The 15,631-nt window shown below is 39.6% G+C and overlaps 2 protein-coding genes and 1 pseudogene across 2 annotated transcripts; 1 reads left to right on the top strand and 2 right to left on the bottom strand.

The window, feature by feature from the left end:
* Nucleotides 1–1,431: 1,431 nt before the first annotated feature.
* LOC149044163 (uncharacterized) lies at nucleotides 1,432–5,706 on the bottom strand. The gene has a single exon (XM_089209196.1). The coding sequence runs from the start codon at nucleotides 2,417–2,419 to the stop codon at nucleotides 1,643–1,645; it is 777 nt and encodes a 258-aa protein (XP_089065322.1). The 5' UTR covers nucleotides 2,420–5,706; the 3' UTR covers nucleotides 1,432–1,642.
* A 2,794-nt stretch (nucleotides 5,707–8,500) lies between these two features.
* LOC149044143 (uncharacterized) overlaps nucleotides 8,501–15,631 on the top strand; it is a 280,943-nt pseudogene continuing 273,812 nt past the window's right edge.
* Nucleotides 10,732–11,582, bottom strand: LOC149044162 (uncharacterized). The gene is made up of 2 exons (XM_089209381.1): nucleotides 11,319–11,582; nucleotides 10,732–11,003 (listed from the first exon to the last, which is right to left on the bottom strand). The coding sequence occupies exons 1-2, from the start codon at nucleotides 11,468–11,470 to the stop codon at nucleotides 10,838–10,840; spliced, it is 318 nt and encodes a 105-aa protein (XP_089065507.1). The 5' UTR covers nucleotides 11,471–11,582; the 3' UTR covers nucleotides 10,732–10,837.

The raw sequence follows: 15,631 nt of genomic DNA, 5'->3' as shown, positions 1-15,631 counted from the left end.
CAAATATTTCATGGCCCAATCTTGCATTAGCAGCACTGAAGTTTCATCTAGTTGCTCCAAAAGCTCCACTCGAGCAGAATCTTGGTTGACAGAGCGAAGAAGGTGTGACTTCCAAGCCCAGATGGCTTTCTAGGCTTGCTTCACCCTGAAGAGAAGATCTTCCTTTTCCACAGATGATAGATTTTCAGTCTGCGCCGCCAGGCCTGCCTCAATTTGAAGTAAGGTCTCAGATAGAAGGTCGCAGCGGTCACATGCGTCATTGTGGTCATGCTCGCAGACAGACTGATATGCAGGATCCTTGGGGTCGCTTAAGGCAAACGGTCTGCAATGATCGGGCATTGACGAGCTTTTAGACACATGCACCTGTGAATTTAAGCCACAGAATATTCGGATTTTTAGTGCAGAAGGTATTTCGATCAGTACAATTACTTTCAGTACAGCAATCAGGGGAGTTATTTGACAAATATCCAACTTCTGAAAAATTGAATCAGTGGCAAACAACAGTTCTCTTTGTATTAATTTATTCCATTGTGTAAAAACTAGCGTGCCGCAAAGTCATCAATCAATTCGCAATAAAGTGCGTGAAATACGTTGTTTAAGATTATTTTTAATTAGGCCATCTTTTTTTCTATTTTCAGAGCAGCCCGACGGACTCGGCTAATTTTCGGTTGGTGTAGCCGACATACTCTGCATCACAAAAATCATATTTACAATTGTACACAACGCATTGTTGGCTAATTATAGGTGGTTTGGGCTCGCAGATCTCGAGGCCTTCACATATTTTGCGACTCTTGAACACAGGTTGAAGAGTGTGATCTATTTCTTTGCTTAGATCTGATAATTGCCTTTTCACTGCGTCAGCTGACTTTTGATCTTTAAAAGGCAAAACCACTCGATGAACAGCATTTTCGTTGGTGGATAATTGAGCTTGCACTCCGGTGTTTAGTAAAGTAATAAATAAGAAATTTTACCTTAAATCTAAAAAAAACACTATTTCTGCAAAAAAATAAAAAAAGGATTAAGATACGGAATTTCTCAACGCTGCATAGAATTCGCAGTTTTGGTGGTTTTTCCTTTTCCGCATGTTTCGTATCATTTGTGACCATCGCCTTCTATTTCCAGGCTCTATGACAATGGCGCTTGGGTGCCGAGCCTCCCAGCTCAGACTTTTTTCTGGATTTTTAACTGCTAGCAGTCTATTTCGTTTCCTAGCCTGCGACGTGATAACATTAATACGAATTGAGAAACAGCCAGCAAGCGGCGGCGAGGGGTGAAGCTGCCCTATTCCCTCCTAGTTTCCTCCCCTTATTTTCGTAATTTTAACATTCTTAACCCTATTCAGACCGGGGGTGCGGTTCGGATAGGGTTCAAAGACCATAAACCGACTCTCGCCGTCGTCTATTCTTTTTATCAGAACGACCAATCCAAAATCAGCAAACTCGTTCGACTCTGAACGAATAAGAAAGGGTACTGCTTTACAAATAGAAGCGTCCACCCATTGAACATAGGGGGAAGTAAAAAATATATCGGCTACCTTCCTCGAATAATCAAACGGCGACATAATAAATTTATACTGAACAAACGCGCTTGGAACAGCTTATTAACTTGCAAGCTTGATCGCAGTAGAAAAGTTTGATTGCAATTAAACAAACAAATTAATAAAACGTACCTTGTAGTCGCTCTTTAGATAGCGCTTGCTTTCCCTTAGGTTGGTTTCTTGCTGTTTTGCCCACCCCTTCCCTTGCCCAGAGTCCCCAAGCATCTCGGCTACTTTGCATAAATCGTCAAATGCCCCTGCCCCTGAAGAACTAATGTAATCGAGTCCTTGCAAGGACTTCCTCACAGACGCGGCGCAGACACTTAAGATACGCAATAGGGTGCTGCGACTGAGGGCTTTAAATCCTGTCTCCTCACAATACGTGAGGTACTGCTTTATTAATCGTTCTGGAACCATGGTTCGTATAACGTTGGGAACTTTGATTGTCTCTTTTGATGACAACGTTATAGTCCATTCCCCGAAGGGCAAGTCCTGGATAACATGTGCACTTGTGATAAATGTGATAAAGTGATCTATTTGTGCAATGGAAACTCGCATCACAGGCGCTTGCGCTAACGATACAGGTGCTCCTCTCCCGTGTGTCAAGCAATGACGTTTGGCCTCGGTAAAACGACAACTTGACAGGTCTGGTATCCAAAGTCGCAACTTCTTAAACGACACTTTATCGGCCATGATAGACAGAATTTGCCGACGCGTCTCCCAACATCCAGCAGCGTGGTAGCAATCAGCAAGCGCTCCTAGTAGGGTTTCATAGACAGTTGTCTCAGTTTCCTCGTCACTTGACAAAGTTCTTTGGATGGCTTGCGAGGAACACATCGCCTGGAACATCTCAGCAGGACTTTTGGGCGCGAAATATTCCATTATGGCGGTCACACCTTGTCCAGCTTTTCGTATGTAGTAACGCTTTGTTCTCTCACTTGCGATATCCCACGGAGTGTTAAGCCTAGAACGGACTGGACTGGAATCTCGGGATTGCAAATACTCGTTAAGGGCGTCAGCAGGTTTATGTTCTGCCTGTGCACCGCGAAGATCATCGAACGTTACTTCAAAAGAAGTGCATGTGTCGTCACTTTCAGGAATGTAGAAAACTTCCTCCTGGTGTTATGGGAGTACTGTGAGGAACACCAGCGTAATCCTCCCCCTCGTCCTACAAATGTAACCACGCGTGTACAGTAAACACCTGAATATAAGAACATTGATTTCGGGCTTCTGGCTGATAGTGTTTTTGATTAATGGGTGTTTAGTGGAAATCAGCCTGAAAGTGTTATTAAATTGTTCTTAAAATGTTTTCAGAAATAGTATACATTATACATCACTAGAGGTGTAATTACCATACAATTTTTCATTACTTGCACTAAAAAAAATTAAAATTAAAAGTAAATAAATACTATCAATGATATAAGTAAACACAAATTTTCTTAGTTTTTCTAGACCAGCTTTCTTTTTCTGGTATCCTTTTTCTTTTTTAAACATAAAGAACATGTTTATTTTTCAGGCTGAATTTGTTCTTCAGTATATAAATGGTGTTTAATTGCCCAATTTTTAGCCTGATGTTCTTAATCCACGTGTTCTTGTATGCGGGTGTTTACTGTTAGTATTACTTTGCGTTTCTGTTTTTCTCAGAGGAATAAGAAAACATAAGTATGTAACTTGGTAGAAAGTCATAACGTGTTTAATTCCAAATGCTTTATTTGACTGGGCTACACTGGCGCTTAAATTCTGAAACATCAGGCACGGTGAGAAGTAATAGAAAAAACGAAATGGAGGCCAGCACAAGTAGGAAGTCTGAACTTACATGAATTGACTTCCAATGTCGTGCATCGGCTTGAATGTAATTATTTAATATTGATAGCGCTATTCATAAATGATGGAGATTGTTTTGCCAAACAAACGAAACTGCTGGATAACTCCTTGCGTTGAAATCTCAACGTGATCAAATAAGATACAACCCATAGTAAGTTTATGCAAGTCTACACAAGTGGGTGTCTATCAGAAAACAGGTCATGTTTAATCACAAATTTTCTTAAAATCGCAATTGATAATGCCCTTTCACCGCGAAAATACATGTGAAAACTACTGAAACTACTACGTACTGTCACTAAAGTGGCTCACCAAAGAAACATTTTCAATTCCTTTTGCAATGCCACCTAGGCTTGAGCTACAGGCTTCTGTAACCGTTATCTTGGTATCCGGAACAATGGCCGTCCTGCAGTCACGACAAATTCCTACACACACAAGAAAATGATAAATTATAATCGAACTGTTCGTAAAGTAAAACTAATTTATCAATACTAATGGCTCAGTCAATTCCAAGCCCGCTCATCCCCCGGGGCATTTGTCTTTTGATTTTGAAAATGTGGAAAATGCCCCACGGTGAGGCAAGCTCACGCATACAAGTAATCATTCCCAAATAAATGTAACTTCATTAGAACGACTGGAGCCTGCAACAGCTTCAATCGCTTTTTAACATCTAAAACTGCAACTCCTTTGCTTCCCGGCGTTCTTATTTGCTTCATCTCTCGTTTGCACACGGAAACAACAGTGCAAATATTTGTACAGTGCTGGGGCAGAACCATTTACAGTAAAATTCTCGCTTTGCGGACACCTCGCTATTACGGACATTCGCTATTACGGACAAAATTCAGATCCCCGACAAAAGAGGTTTGTCTGGAAATGACTCCAAGCATTACGGACTCTCACTACAGTGAAAACCCGATATAACGATAATGCTGAAAAATAACCAAACATATCGTTATATCGGGGTAAAAGGAGTCAAAGAGAAGCTGTCGACGGAAACTTTACAGATGCTCGGTTACTGTATTAAATTCAATGTTTTGCTTACATTGTGACTGTGTACTGTGTACTCATTCTCATCGTTATATCGGGAATATCGTTATATCGAAGATCGTTATATCGGGGTTCTGTCCCATACAGTTTACTGTAACATTTGCAGGGACATAGAATATTCATCGTTATACCGGGAATATCGTTATATCGAGGATCGTTATATCGGGGTTCCACTGTATTACGGACACTAAACGACGTCCCGAGGGTGTTCGTTGTAACGAGAGTTGACTGAAAAGATCACGTTGTTTTTGACAATGCTTCACTAACCGGGCTGATCGTCTTTGGAAAAGGCCCCACACCGGGGTAGGGGAATGAGAATGAATAAAAGAACGAACGAACGAACGAAAATGAATAAGAATGAGAATGCCTGGGGGAATTTTCGGGCTTGGATAGGCCCTTTTACAGTTGCGTGCTTAGATACCAAGCCTTTGAGTGGAAGCTAGGCTCAAGTTGACCTTGTTTTGATACAAACCCTGTTACTTTTGATATGCAAATCCTTTAATTGTTATGCTAACCAGTTTTTGATCTCTATCGTGTCAAGGTCAACACCAACCTCGCTTTCATACAGAGGCCTGGTTAAATATCACAGAACTGTAAAATGGTCTATTGACAGAGACAAAAACAGTTTTTTTAATCCTACCCTCCCTTTCGCTTTTCAAATCACCTGCCCGTCCCCTCGCACCAACAACGCAACATGCAACAACGTCCACTAAATCTATCCATCACTCTTCCCTAAGAGCGGTTTTGCGGTGTAGTGAGTGGCCCTGAGCCCCTGACCAAAATAAATATCTCGGTCCCAGGCCCCGCATGGTGAGATAAGGAAAGAGGTGTATTAGTTTTTGGCGACAAGAAGTTAACCAAAAAAAAAACACACTGATAAAAAATAATTTGATTAAACTAGCTCACGCTACAAAATGAAATGGCTGGTTAAATGTGTGCTTCAGTGGTAGTACTAATTTAAATGTGCCAATTTTGATTTACTAGTAACTTCTTGTCCTGTTTGTCATAGCGTCCTATTGTAAATTAACAACATTACAAAGACTTACCAGACCCAACAGGAAGGAATATTCCCGTGCGTCGAAGGATTGCCTTCGAAAGCGCTTTGTTTATACTACGGTCACCCTTTCGTGATTTCCCTTCCTTGGCATGCCTCGATAATTCGGATGGAACACGGCACCGTTGCGAGCCTCTTCGCCATCCAATGCCCAAAGAGGAGCGATGGGCTGGGCAGATAGTCATGTCCGAAATATTGGAAGGCAACGTGAATATCGATGCCCCTGCTAAAATGAGATCGACTTCCGATTCAACATCATTCACGCCCACAGCCTGTTTGTGTGCTGAGATGTCTTTCTCACATAAGCGCAGAGGGACTATAAGAGAAGCTCTTCCTGCAACTCGACTTCGCTTATCTTGGGAGCAGCATCCCCCAACTAATCTTTAAAAAGGAGCAATTGATTTCCATTTGGTACGCTCACCTCTTAAAAAAATCGGCGGCCAAACGAAAACACCATTTTAGTTTGCTTTGGAAAATTTAGGGCGCGACGCTCATTATATGGTTAGAAACTGTGCCTAATCTAATTTATTTTTTTAGCGCTGAGTATTTTAGAAAGCTACTCCCAATTTAATTTTTCCACTCCCGCACCTGTCTACCCTGCAAGCCGTCACAATTTACAAGATATGATAACACATTTTTTTACGTCGTTAAAAATTAATGCAGTGAAATTTCCTCTATGCTGTAGTAACATATACCTAATTCATTTAGCAGTCTAGGGTGACGCATGAGTGGTATCGCGCTTAAAAAATGCAAACAACGGTAATTTGAAATTCTGGATTTAAAACTTTTTCCCGGAAATGAAAAATAGGGGATAAGAAGGAAAGAAAATAAGAGCGTATTGGTAACCGAGCCTCCTTTCGAGTGACATGTTATTGCGTGACACCATCGCAAAAAACGAACGTCAGTGATTCATTTCATCTGTCAGGATGCTCTGGCTCGTTCTATAAAAAACAAACTTCCATTCTTATTGTGAAAGGAAGACTTGTAAAATGTGAGTGTTCCAAGCTGAAATATGGTTATAACTGTCCAGCAATGCGACGTTTCCGGCAGGAACCTTCGTGAGATGTTTTCACTGTGATTTGGTATACACCGCCTGTAGTGCTGTACTATCGAAGCTGTTGTCAAGTCTCTTTATAACAAGATTGAGGCAAGGAACCAATCCTAGAAAGGTGTTTTTCGCCAGGTGAGCTTGAGAAATCCAGTTTACAATCTAGTATAGGTCAAAGCGATAAGATTTTGTTGGAATTATGGCTTCGATAATAAAAAGCCTAATTGGATTATCTGCGGTTGTTTACATGGCGGCATTGCGATTTGCACGAAATAGACCGGACTACTTCTTCGCAGTAATTAAGAGCCCCAAATTAATTTTTATATCCATGGAAAGAACATTCTTTCCACTTTGTAAAAATGCTCATCTCAAGTGATTCCGAGTTATACCAGGTAGGAAAAATTTTTATTGAAAAACTGCTCCAAAATGTAATTTTTAATCAATCAAATTTTGGTTATTTTCAAATATTCGCCTATAATTCATAGTTATGTCAACAAGCCCGTTATTAGATTCAAATCATTTTTTAATACCTCGTATACAAATAGTTAAATTTCAGAAAGACTTGCTTCCTTTTGCGCTTTTGAGGAATAAAGGTTTTGTTGCCCTACTCGTCGACTTCATTTCGGCCATTTTATGGCGGTTGGGGCTCGATACAGTGTTTGGTGATTTTCTAGAAAATAAAAACAGCTCTGAACAAAAAAAATTACACCGCCTTTATAGACTTACCCTAAGGTATCTCTGAACGGATGAGGATAGTTATTTTTCCGATCATGTGCCACCTCCCACGCGGTGATAGAAAAAATTCCCTCTTAAATCTCAAGCCAAAAGTGATTATGCGAGAAAAAGCGACGTCTCATCAATCCCGCACGTGCATTCTACTCACAAATTGTTTTCTGCTTTGTGTCTACCGAAGTTAATGAGGCACCAAATTATAACTTTAGAGGTTGACAGATTTTTAGTTTTTCTGTTTTATAAACAACCAAACGAAATTTGCGAGAAGACAAAAAGATTTATTAGGTTCATTAGAAATTAGATGGACAAGTAGAGTCCAATTCCACTTGAACAATTTAAATCAACTGAATTCAATTTTTTGTCGTATGGGAAATGTAGGACAATTATCAGTAAGTATCATCAACTCGACAGAAACTTCATATAGCGAATTCGTCCGAAGTAACTTACACCTTGAAGCGAACTGGTTCAGAAGAAGCGAGTGACAAGAGAAACAAGACTTACCCACCGAGGTCTTTTCCAACTAAAGAAGGAAAAGCGCCGCAAAGAAGATCGCCTATCTGAGAAGCGGTGTGGTTTTTTGTAAAGGCAATGTCCATCACCCGCCTGGCATTTATAAGCCGACTCATTTCTGCGTTCACAGGAACAGCAGTCCTCTTCTTTTCCAATAACACCACGGTCCTCTGAAAAGCACGTTTGCTGTAGCTCATAATGTAGCTTTACAGTGAATGTTACTAAAGCACGAAAACACAATGTAAGGACTGCAGCTGCACGCGCCTACTGAATCGTTAAAAGAACCCCACCGAACAAGAAAACTGAAGCCCTTTATCGATCGGTTGATCAATAACTAACTATTCATAAACAATTTTCTCACCTTCAAGTTTACACGAATCAACAACGAAACTGTGAAATAAATCAAATCTTGACGCGGCGGATTTCAGTCATAGAAAAGGCGGATGGAGGACACCCTAAAACAAAAACACTCGCTTAAATTACGGCAAATGGGGAACGAAATCCAGTGTAAATCTGTTACTAATATGTAAGTTGAGACGACGCGCGATCACACCTATATTTGACAACTCAAAATAAATGATAACGAACAGACATAATAAATACTGACCAATCTGTATTTTAAGTCCATCTTGGTAGATGTAAAAAAGAAAGGAAATATTTAAGCGTCCCAGCAGTCGTTAATTCCCAAACGATCGCGCACGAAAGCAAACTCCACCACCCCCTCCGAGTGAACGCTAACCACGTCACAGCGATGACTCCCGAGGTGTGCGAGGGCGTTAATGTGAAATATGTTTTACCAAACCAGAACAAGGCTGGAGCTGTTTCTATTAGTAGTAGTGTTTTATCAGAATTTTTTCAACACGAATATAACATGGCTTTACGTCAGTATACGGCCTTAGAGCAAGGTCCTGTATTGAATGTTATCCATTAGCTACAGAACAGGAATCTTCTGGCCAATCCACTTCGCTGCGCACAGTGTAATAACGCAATGGATGTAAAAGAAAGAAACGATGACCACGTGGAAGGTTTTCACTAGCGAGCCAACAAGACTTCGCTTTAAATATACTATTTAGAACAGACCGGGTTAAAGAAGTAACTTTATTAGTTGAAGTGACATCGGAATAGGCGGTCGTTTCAGGGTAAAATATTGCGGCAACAGTATGAGCAAACAATGAGCAAACACCTCGAAACAAGTAAAAATTCGCGGATTCAGTAATACGTGTTAACGCTTACTGGTGATAACTTTCTTATAGTGCGCGTGGAAGAGTGTTTCGATTTTTTCATTTACAGTCAATCCTAGAAACTGCACATTTTTTCCACTGATCTAGTTATTGAGTTTATAGTACGCGGGATTGAAATAAATTTACTGGCATTTTCATGCAAAAAAGCCACGGGGAGGGGGAGATGAGAGATCACGCTCTTACAATTAACTAGAAAGAAAAAACTCATTTTTCGTGCCGGTGTCTGCTAAACTTTTCCATAGCGGACGTTCTCCTTTTTCCGGTTTTCGTTGAGCACTCGGCACACCAAAGAGAAAGTACAATTTTTTTTTTAATCCAAAAGCTAAATAGGTCCTCCTGGTAAGTATGGCTCATTTCAAACAAATCAAATTCTGATGAATACCACACTAGCAATTTTACTTCGGTAAGCCCGCATTTCTAAAAGAACGTTTCTTTCTTTCTGTCTTTCTTTCTTTGCAAAAACTATTGCCAAATTTTATTTTTCTGTCGACTCAAAATTGGAGCAAGTAATAATTTCGATGTGGTTAAATAAAACTAACCATGGCCCTTGGTTTCTATAGCCAAAATAATGGAACAAAAACATGTTCACAACTCCTTCGAAAAGCATCTTGTTGATTTTTTTTTTTAATGTTATCTTTAAATATGTGGTAGAAAGGGAACGTCAAGGAAGGAGAGCATTTGTTAGACACTAACTTACACCTGTTTCAACAATAAAATGAATGTCCCATCTCTTACCATATCTCTTTTAAATATTCTGGATTATTCTCATATTAACGGGGGAGGGGTTGAGGGGAAGAGAGGTTAAGACCCAAAAAAGTTGCGTCATCATCTGGTCACGAAGTTTCGTAATTTTCGGTAGTTTAGCAGCCACGAAGTAAGAAAGAATAGAAAACCCATTTATGGGGGATACACAAGTGTAAGAAAGCGTTCTTACCTAGTTCCTGTATTACAATGAGCTCGATAATGGTGTCATAAGAAAACTGATACCGAATAGTTAACATTTCAATTTTTACATTCGCTTACTTCCCGAGATTTTTTATAGTGGCAGCGAACTCAAATGTTTGCTTAAGTCCGTTAATCCCAAACTTCATTAACCAGTCGCGTCTTTGAGCTTCTGCAATAAAGTGAAGATGCGCTCTCGGTCACTCCTCCGTGGAACAAGACTCGACCCACTCTAGCGATTGGACTCTTTAAAACTTTCGTGAAAACCCCTTTTTTTTTCGTATCAACCTATGAGATACTTTTAACATTTTAGAAGGATTTGAAAGCCTTAAACTTACAACTCCCATACCAATAGGACACTCACTCACTCATGCCCATTATGCCGTGTGGCACGTAAGGCGGCTACGAAGGATCGCCACGTCTGTCGGTTCCGGGCCAACTTCAGGATGGTACCCCAAGTGGGTAGGAAGAAGCATCTTATTCATCTCCTTTAAGGTTGAGGTTTCCTTGGTATATTTTATTGTTGCGAGAAGAATATTGTGTTCATCGTGGTTCTCTAGTTGTTTTTGTGAAAGGGAGGCGGGGAGGGGTAAGGGTTAGTATCCTCCTCCTTTGAATCTCAATTAAAATGCTTTTCTCTCGTCCACTTTTCCGCCTCTGAATTCATTTTTGTAGCGATTTACGGTTATCCGTGAAATAAGAGCAGTTAGTATTTGCAACTTATTCAGACCTTTATTGAAAAACACAACATACTTAAAACTTTACAAAAAGTTTCTATTCAAAGAAGAACCAATTTGGAGTTTAAGTGAAAAGTATCGTAAAAAAGTACAGCCAACCTCGTTGTTGGAATCCTAATTCTTCAAATATTTTGGGCGAATAATCAATTACTAAAAACCTGGATTGAGCTATACGTGGCCGTAGATGCCTACTGTTATTTTAAATTCCAAATCCTGGTCATTCGGGTGCTGTCCGAAGTCGACGTCCATACTGACAACACCCCCTTCGTCTACAAGCGTTGGACGGGATGTTTCAACCACTTTCTGCACCCCCTCATCTTTAAGTAATGCAATTCTGAAAAAAAAAAATAAAGTAAGGAACTGTTGAATCAGCTCTGATTAATTTTTGAAATATTCCTCAACTTATTAAGCTTACCACAGCTAAAGTGCAACTGGCTCGTAACGCCATTTAGTTTGCTATCAATTATGAAAAAAAAAAAAAGAAAAGCCGCTATCGATAGCCAATTGCAAGAGAGAAAAGTACCGCTAACAGACAACATCGAATCTAGATCGTGAAACGGAGTCTTTTTTTGTCAGGAAATGGATGAGTTCTATTTTTTACTTACATCAAATGTGGCCTAAGCCTTCACCAACATTAACCTGTCTCTACCTTAAACTGATCGTGAGTGGCATCGATGAGACCAGCTGCTCCAACATAAACTTCTGAGGAGTCGAATTTCTCGCCCAAATGAATCTCAACGTACTTCTTTCTACGTTGAAGAAGGGACTTGCGGCATCTTTGCCATCAGCCAGGTCGGACATTTTAACGGCCCAACGAAAACTCTTTCTTATTTTTAAAACTTTGTGTACTGTTTCATCAGCCTAAAAAAAGTCAGCAAGGTATAAGTCAGTATACAGTCAAATGTCTCCTCAAAACGCTCCGCGTACTCATCGCGCAGAAGCCGCGACACGCCCAGGTACCTTTTAAGTCCATCTGCGGTAAATTTGAACCGTCCTCCAAGAAAAGAGAGCGAAAAAATAGAGAAAATGGCTATAAATCGCCCACTTGCGCCTGCGTTTTTCGCTCTTGATAAAAAACTTATTGCCTTAGCTATTTGCCGGCATATGGGTTTTGTAGAAGAGGTTTCAATGAACAAATTAATACTAAAGTTTGTTTTCTGCGGTTTCTATAACCATTGTCGAAACCGCTTTGAAAATTAGAAATTTTAGATGCATTTGAGTATGGAAGCTGATCTCCAGGTTGAAAAATCCGATGAAGTATTCGCGAAACTTCAGAGTCAGCATATGGAAAAGTTACTTCCATTTCTCAGGAGGGCTTGTGAAAATTTTCTCTGCCGTACGAGGCTTAGAAGTACCATCAAAACCGATGTTTTTGAAGCAACCTTTGGCCACCCTAAATTTTACGTCGAGAAGCACGGTTGACCGATTTTTAAAACTCCCGCGAGTGTATTAATATATGCTTTCTTGGTACTGTTTATCGTGTTCCGCCTCCTCTTCAAGCGTGTAAAAATTGTGGCACCCCTTTACTGTACATTTTACCACACGTTGTGGACAATCGCCAAGGTGCAGGTGGATGTGCGATCTGTAAACATGAACAAATGAGTTAAATGCATCAATAAAGACTTTGAACAAACACTCTGCTCACCTAAATATCAAGCCATTACAGTTACAAGATTGGGTAGTTATCCTTTTCCTAGCGTACGAGTACGGTGAACACGAATCGAGCTCGGTTGCCCAGATACTAAATGTGGTCCCGAAATATTTTGAGACTTTGGTGACCCACCGTTTAATACAGAGTTACCGCTTAATGCGGTGTCGCTTAAAACAAATGCGACTGTTTTTCAAATTTGGTTAAAAATGCTTTTGATCTAAGACAGTTACTTTTCAGAAATTTCTCAGCTTGTAGCATAATGTTTGTAATGGGTGGATCGCGATATAAAACCGGTCGGAATTTTGAGACGCCAATACTGCATTACATTGGCGGCTAGCTATTTAGGAGAAAATATATTGTCATTGCTATTATTATTATTGAGCTTCGTCGCTATGCGACACTTCCCAATACAACAATATATTTCCCTTCGACTAGCCACCATTACAATGCAATAATGGCGTCTCAAAATCGCGATTTTTATGAGATTTCGTCCTTCTCTTTACGATGAACTAAAAATTTTCTAGCATATGAGTAAATATCTTTATTATCCGCAAGCTTAAACGTTCATGACAGGGTGACTTTAAACAGAACCAAAATTATCTTTACAACGAGAGGTAAAGTTACTCCTTTTTTATTTTTATTGCAAACATAAAAAACGCTATCTGGATAGCTGTCATCGATTTTGGTCTCCGAGAGACCAAAAACTTCCCTGATGTTGAGTGACTTGAGTAATTCCGGCATAAGCTTTAGTTCACTTACTTAACTGAAGTTGAAAAATTCATTAGGAGAGATATTCTCTTTGATGAAAGGAATACAAGCGTGATCATTCAGGCCGTTCACAGCCGGTGCGTTTATCCTGAGAGAGTGCCTAGTTAGGATATCTGCAATCTTGTATTGGATTTGAATAATGGTTTCGCCTTCAGTTAAATGAATAGTCTTGGACATTGCTTGGCGAAGTATCCCTTTGTGTTCTCAGGCTAACAACGCGATTTCTCTGTTGTCGATACTTTTCCCAATCGCTTTGATTTTTCGTGACATAATATTTGCACTTGAACTGATTTCAAAAGTGAATAGCGGCTATCACTTCAGAGTTAAAGTAGAGCGGTTGAAGGGGTTTCATAGTTTTCTTCTCTACCAAGGAAGCATGATCATCAAGCACGTCTCTTTAGCAGTTTTCCTCATGCTCAATGCCTTTATTGATGTCTTTAAAGGTGCTTGCAACAGGGAAAGGAAGTAAGAGAACATCTTCGTTGTATCGTACAGAATCAAATTTCTTAAAGTTTCTCCTCATAGGTCAAACTTAATTGCGAGTACTTCAAAATAAACTTCAATATTTTTTTTTATCATAGATGAAATCGCCTTTCGAAAGGTTTTTCCATGATAATGATAATTACATTTATATAGAGCAGCCCTCTATATGGATATATTCAGTTGCGCTTCACAGTTTAGTGAAGAGGTGAACTATAGTTCAACGATTTTTCCTATTCTTTCTTATTCTAGGCCCAATCAGTGCATGAAATGCTAAACCCATTCAAATTATAAGCTGCTTTGTTTGTCTATAAACTTGTCGAATTGTAAAAAAGTCTCAACAAAGTGATGTCCGTGAAGAGAAGTTTGACATAACTGCTATCACATTGGTAACCAAACCATTTTTTACTTGTTGGTCGCACTCAGTTTATTTACCCGGGAAGTATTTCCTGATCCTTAGTTTTATTTATGATATCTGTGTGCTAGTACTTTCGCTATGATTGAGGAGTTTAACGGGCCTTATTAAACTGTTCAGACCTCTAAATTAAAATTTTTATTCTAACCGAAATCATCGCCTCTGTTTGAACCTAGAGATTCAGTAACCTTGTTTTCTGGATCTGTATTTTTAATAAGTCATGGAACCTCGTTGTGGGCCATCCAAGAGGAAAAAGCTCGGTCCTCAACGAACAGAAGAAGAGGTCAGTAAGAGGTCTATGTCTTGATCAATAACAATTGTGCATTAGACTATCGTAACCACCCCTGTTTTGAGATGCCTATGGGTGAACAAACTTTTTCGGAAATTAGACTTTGAACAGCACCATGGTGAAAACATCGAAATAACCTGGCCTTAAATTCATAACCATTATGCGAGCTTCACAAAAGGCTGCTGCTTTGTAGCAACAAAACAAGCGCTTCACATAGCTTGCTCGGTTCAGTGAGGAACGCTACCAGTAAAAATTTACCATGTGTGTGCGAGGTTTGTGGTATAATTTACATTGCCTTTGAGTTCAATTGTTTATTGTTTTGTGAAAGTGATTGTCTGTAATTTCACTGATTACAATTTTGGTCAAGTGAGTTGTCTGCCATATTGAATGCCCAGAGTGCTATTGAGCGGAAGTCAATTTTGACACGACCAACAACACAACAGAGTCATTAAACCTCGAGGGTGGCTTTACAACTCTTGTTCGAGTTTTCTTTACTGGAACAGACTGTGGTATCGATATTTGCTTCGGTTCAGGATTAGCTGACTTAAAATCCTGCTTTGAACCCTAGCTTTCATTCTTTTAAAGACTGGCCGTCACTGCCTTCAACTGGCTTGGGTTGTTCAGCCTGCTTCTGAAATTCTCGATTTCTATGGAGCATTTTATTGTCGAACTGGATTTTACTACATGGGACATCTCGGACGTCAAAAGAACTCTAAGCATTAATTTTAGAGACTCTGACTACTGGTTATGTTTATATATTTTGTTTTCGAAGTAAGCTCACTCTAAAATAAGGCAAATGTTAGGATATATGATTCTTGCGTTACTTGTCACGTTACTTGTTCCCTTCTCTGGTCATTGAAGACAGTTGCTACTGATCACTGAGTTTAAGAGTCACATATATGTCTTAACAGCGATGGTAGCATACTATAACATAGAAAAATGTGGATGAGTTTTAGCGAGAACTAAAGATATAAGTAGTCTAGTTAAGGATAAAAGGTCTCATAGTTCAATACATTCTTCCCTTTACAGTCTTAAAAGTTCTGGCTTTCACCTTCGGATATAAAGCGCTTCCAATAATCGTAAGTTAAAAGGGTCTTTTTCTTGAAAGATCACATTCAATGCTTCCGATGTAAGTTTTTTTTTTTGACATCCCTTGCATGCTTATGATTAGATACCCAGAGTTTTCTGCAGGTACAGGTCGGTGCTTGAGAAGGGGTGAAAAGGTTGAACGGTAACATACATAGCAACGATCTAAACTAAAACTACAATTGAGGTATTTCTATGAGTATTTTGAGCCTGCATCAAAGCTCTGTCCCATCACAATTTTAGTGCACCGCGGTTAAGTTAAAACAGTTTATT

Source organism: Pocillopora damicornis, chromosome 6, assembly GCF_964200805.1.
Source record: "Pocillopora damicornis chromosome 6, jaPocDami1.2, whole genome shotgun sequence".
NCBI lineage: Eukaryota > Metazoa > Cnidaria > Anthozoa > Scleractinia > Pocilloporidae > Pocillopora > Pocillopora damicornis.
This window is presented reverse-complemented; position numbering and strand designations above follow the sequence as displayed.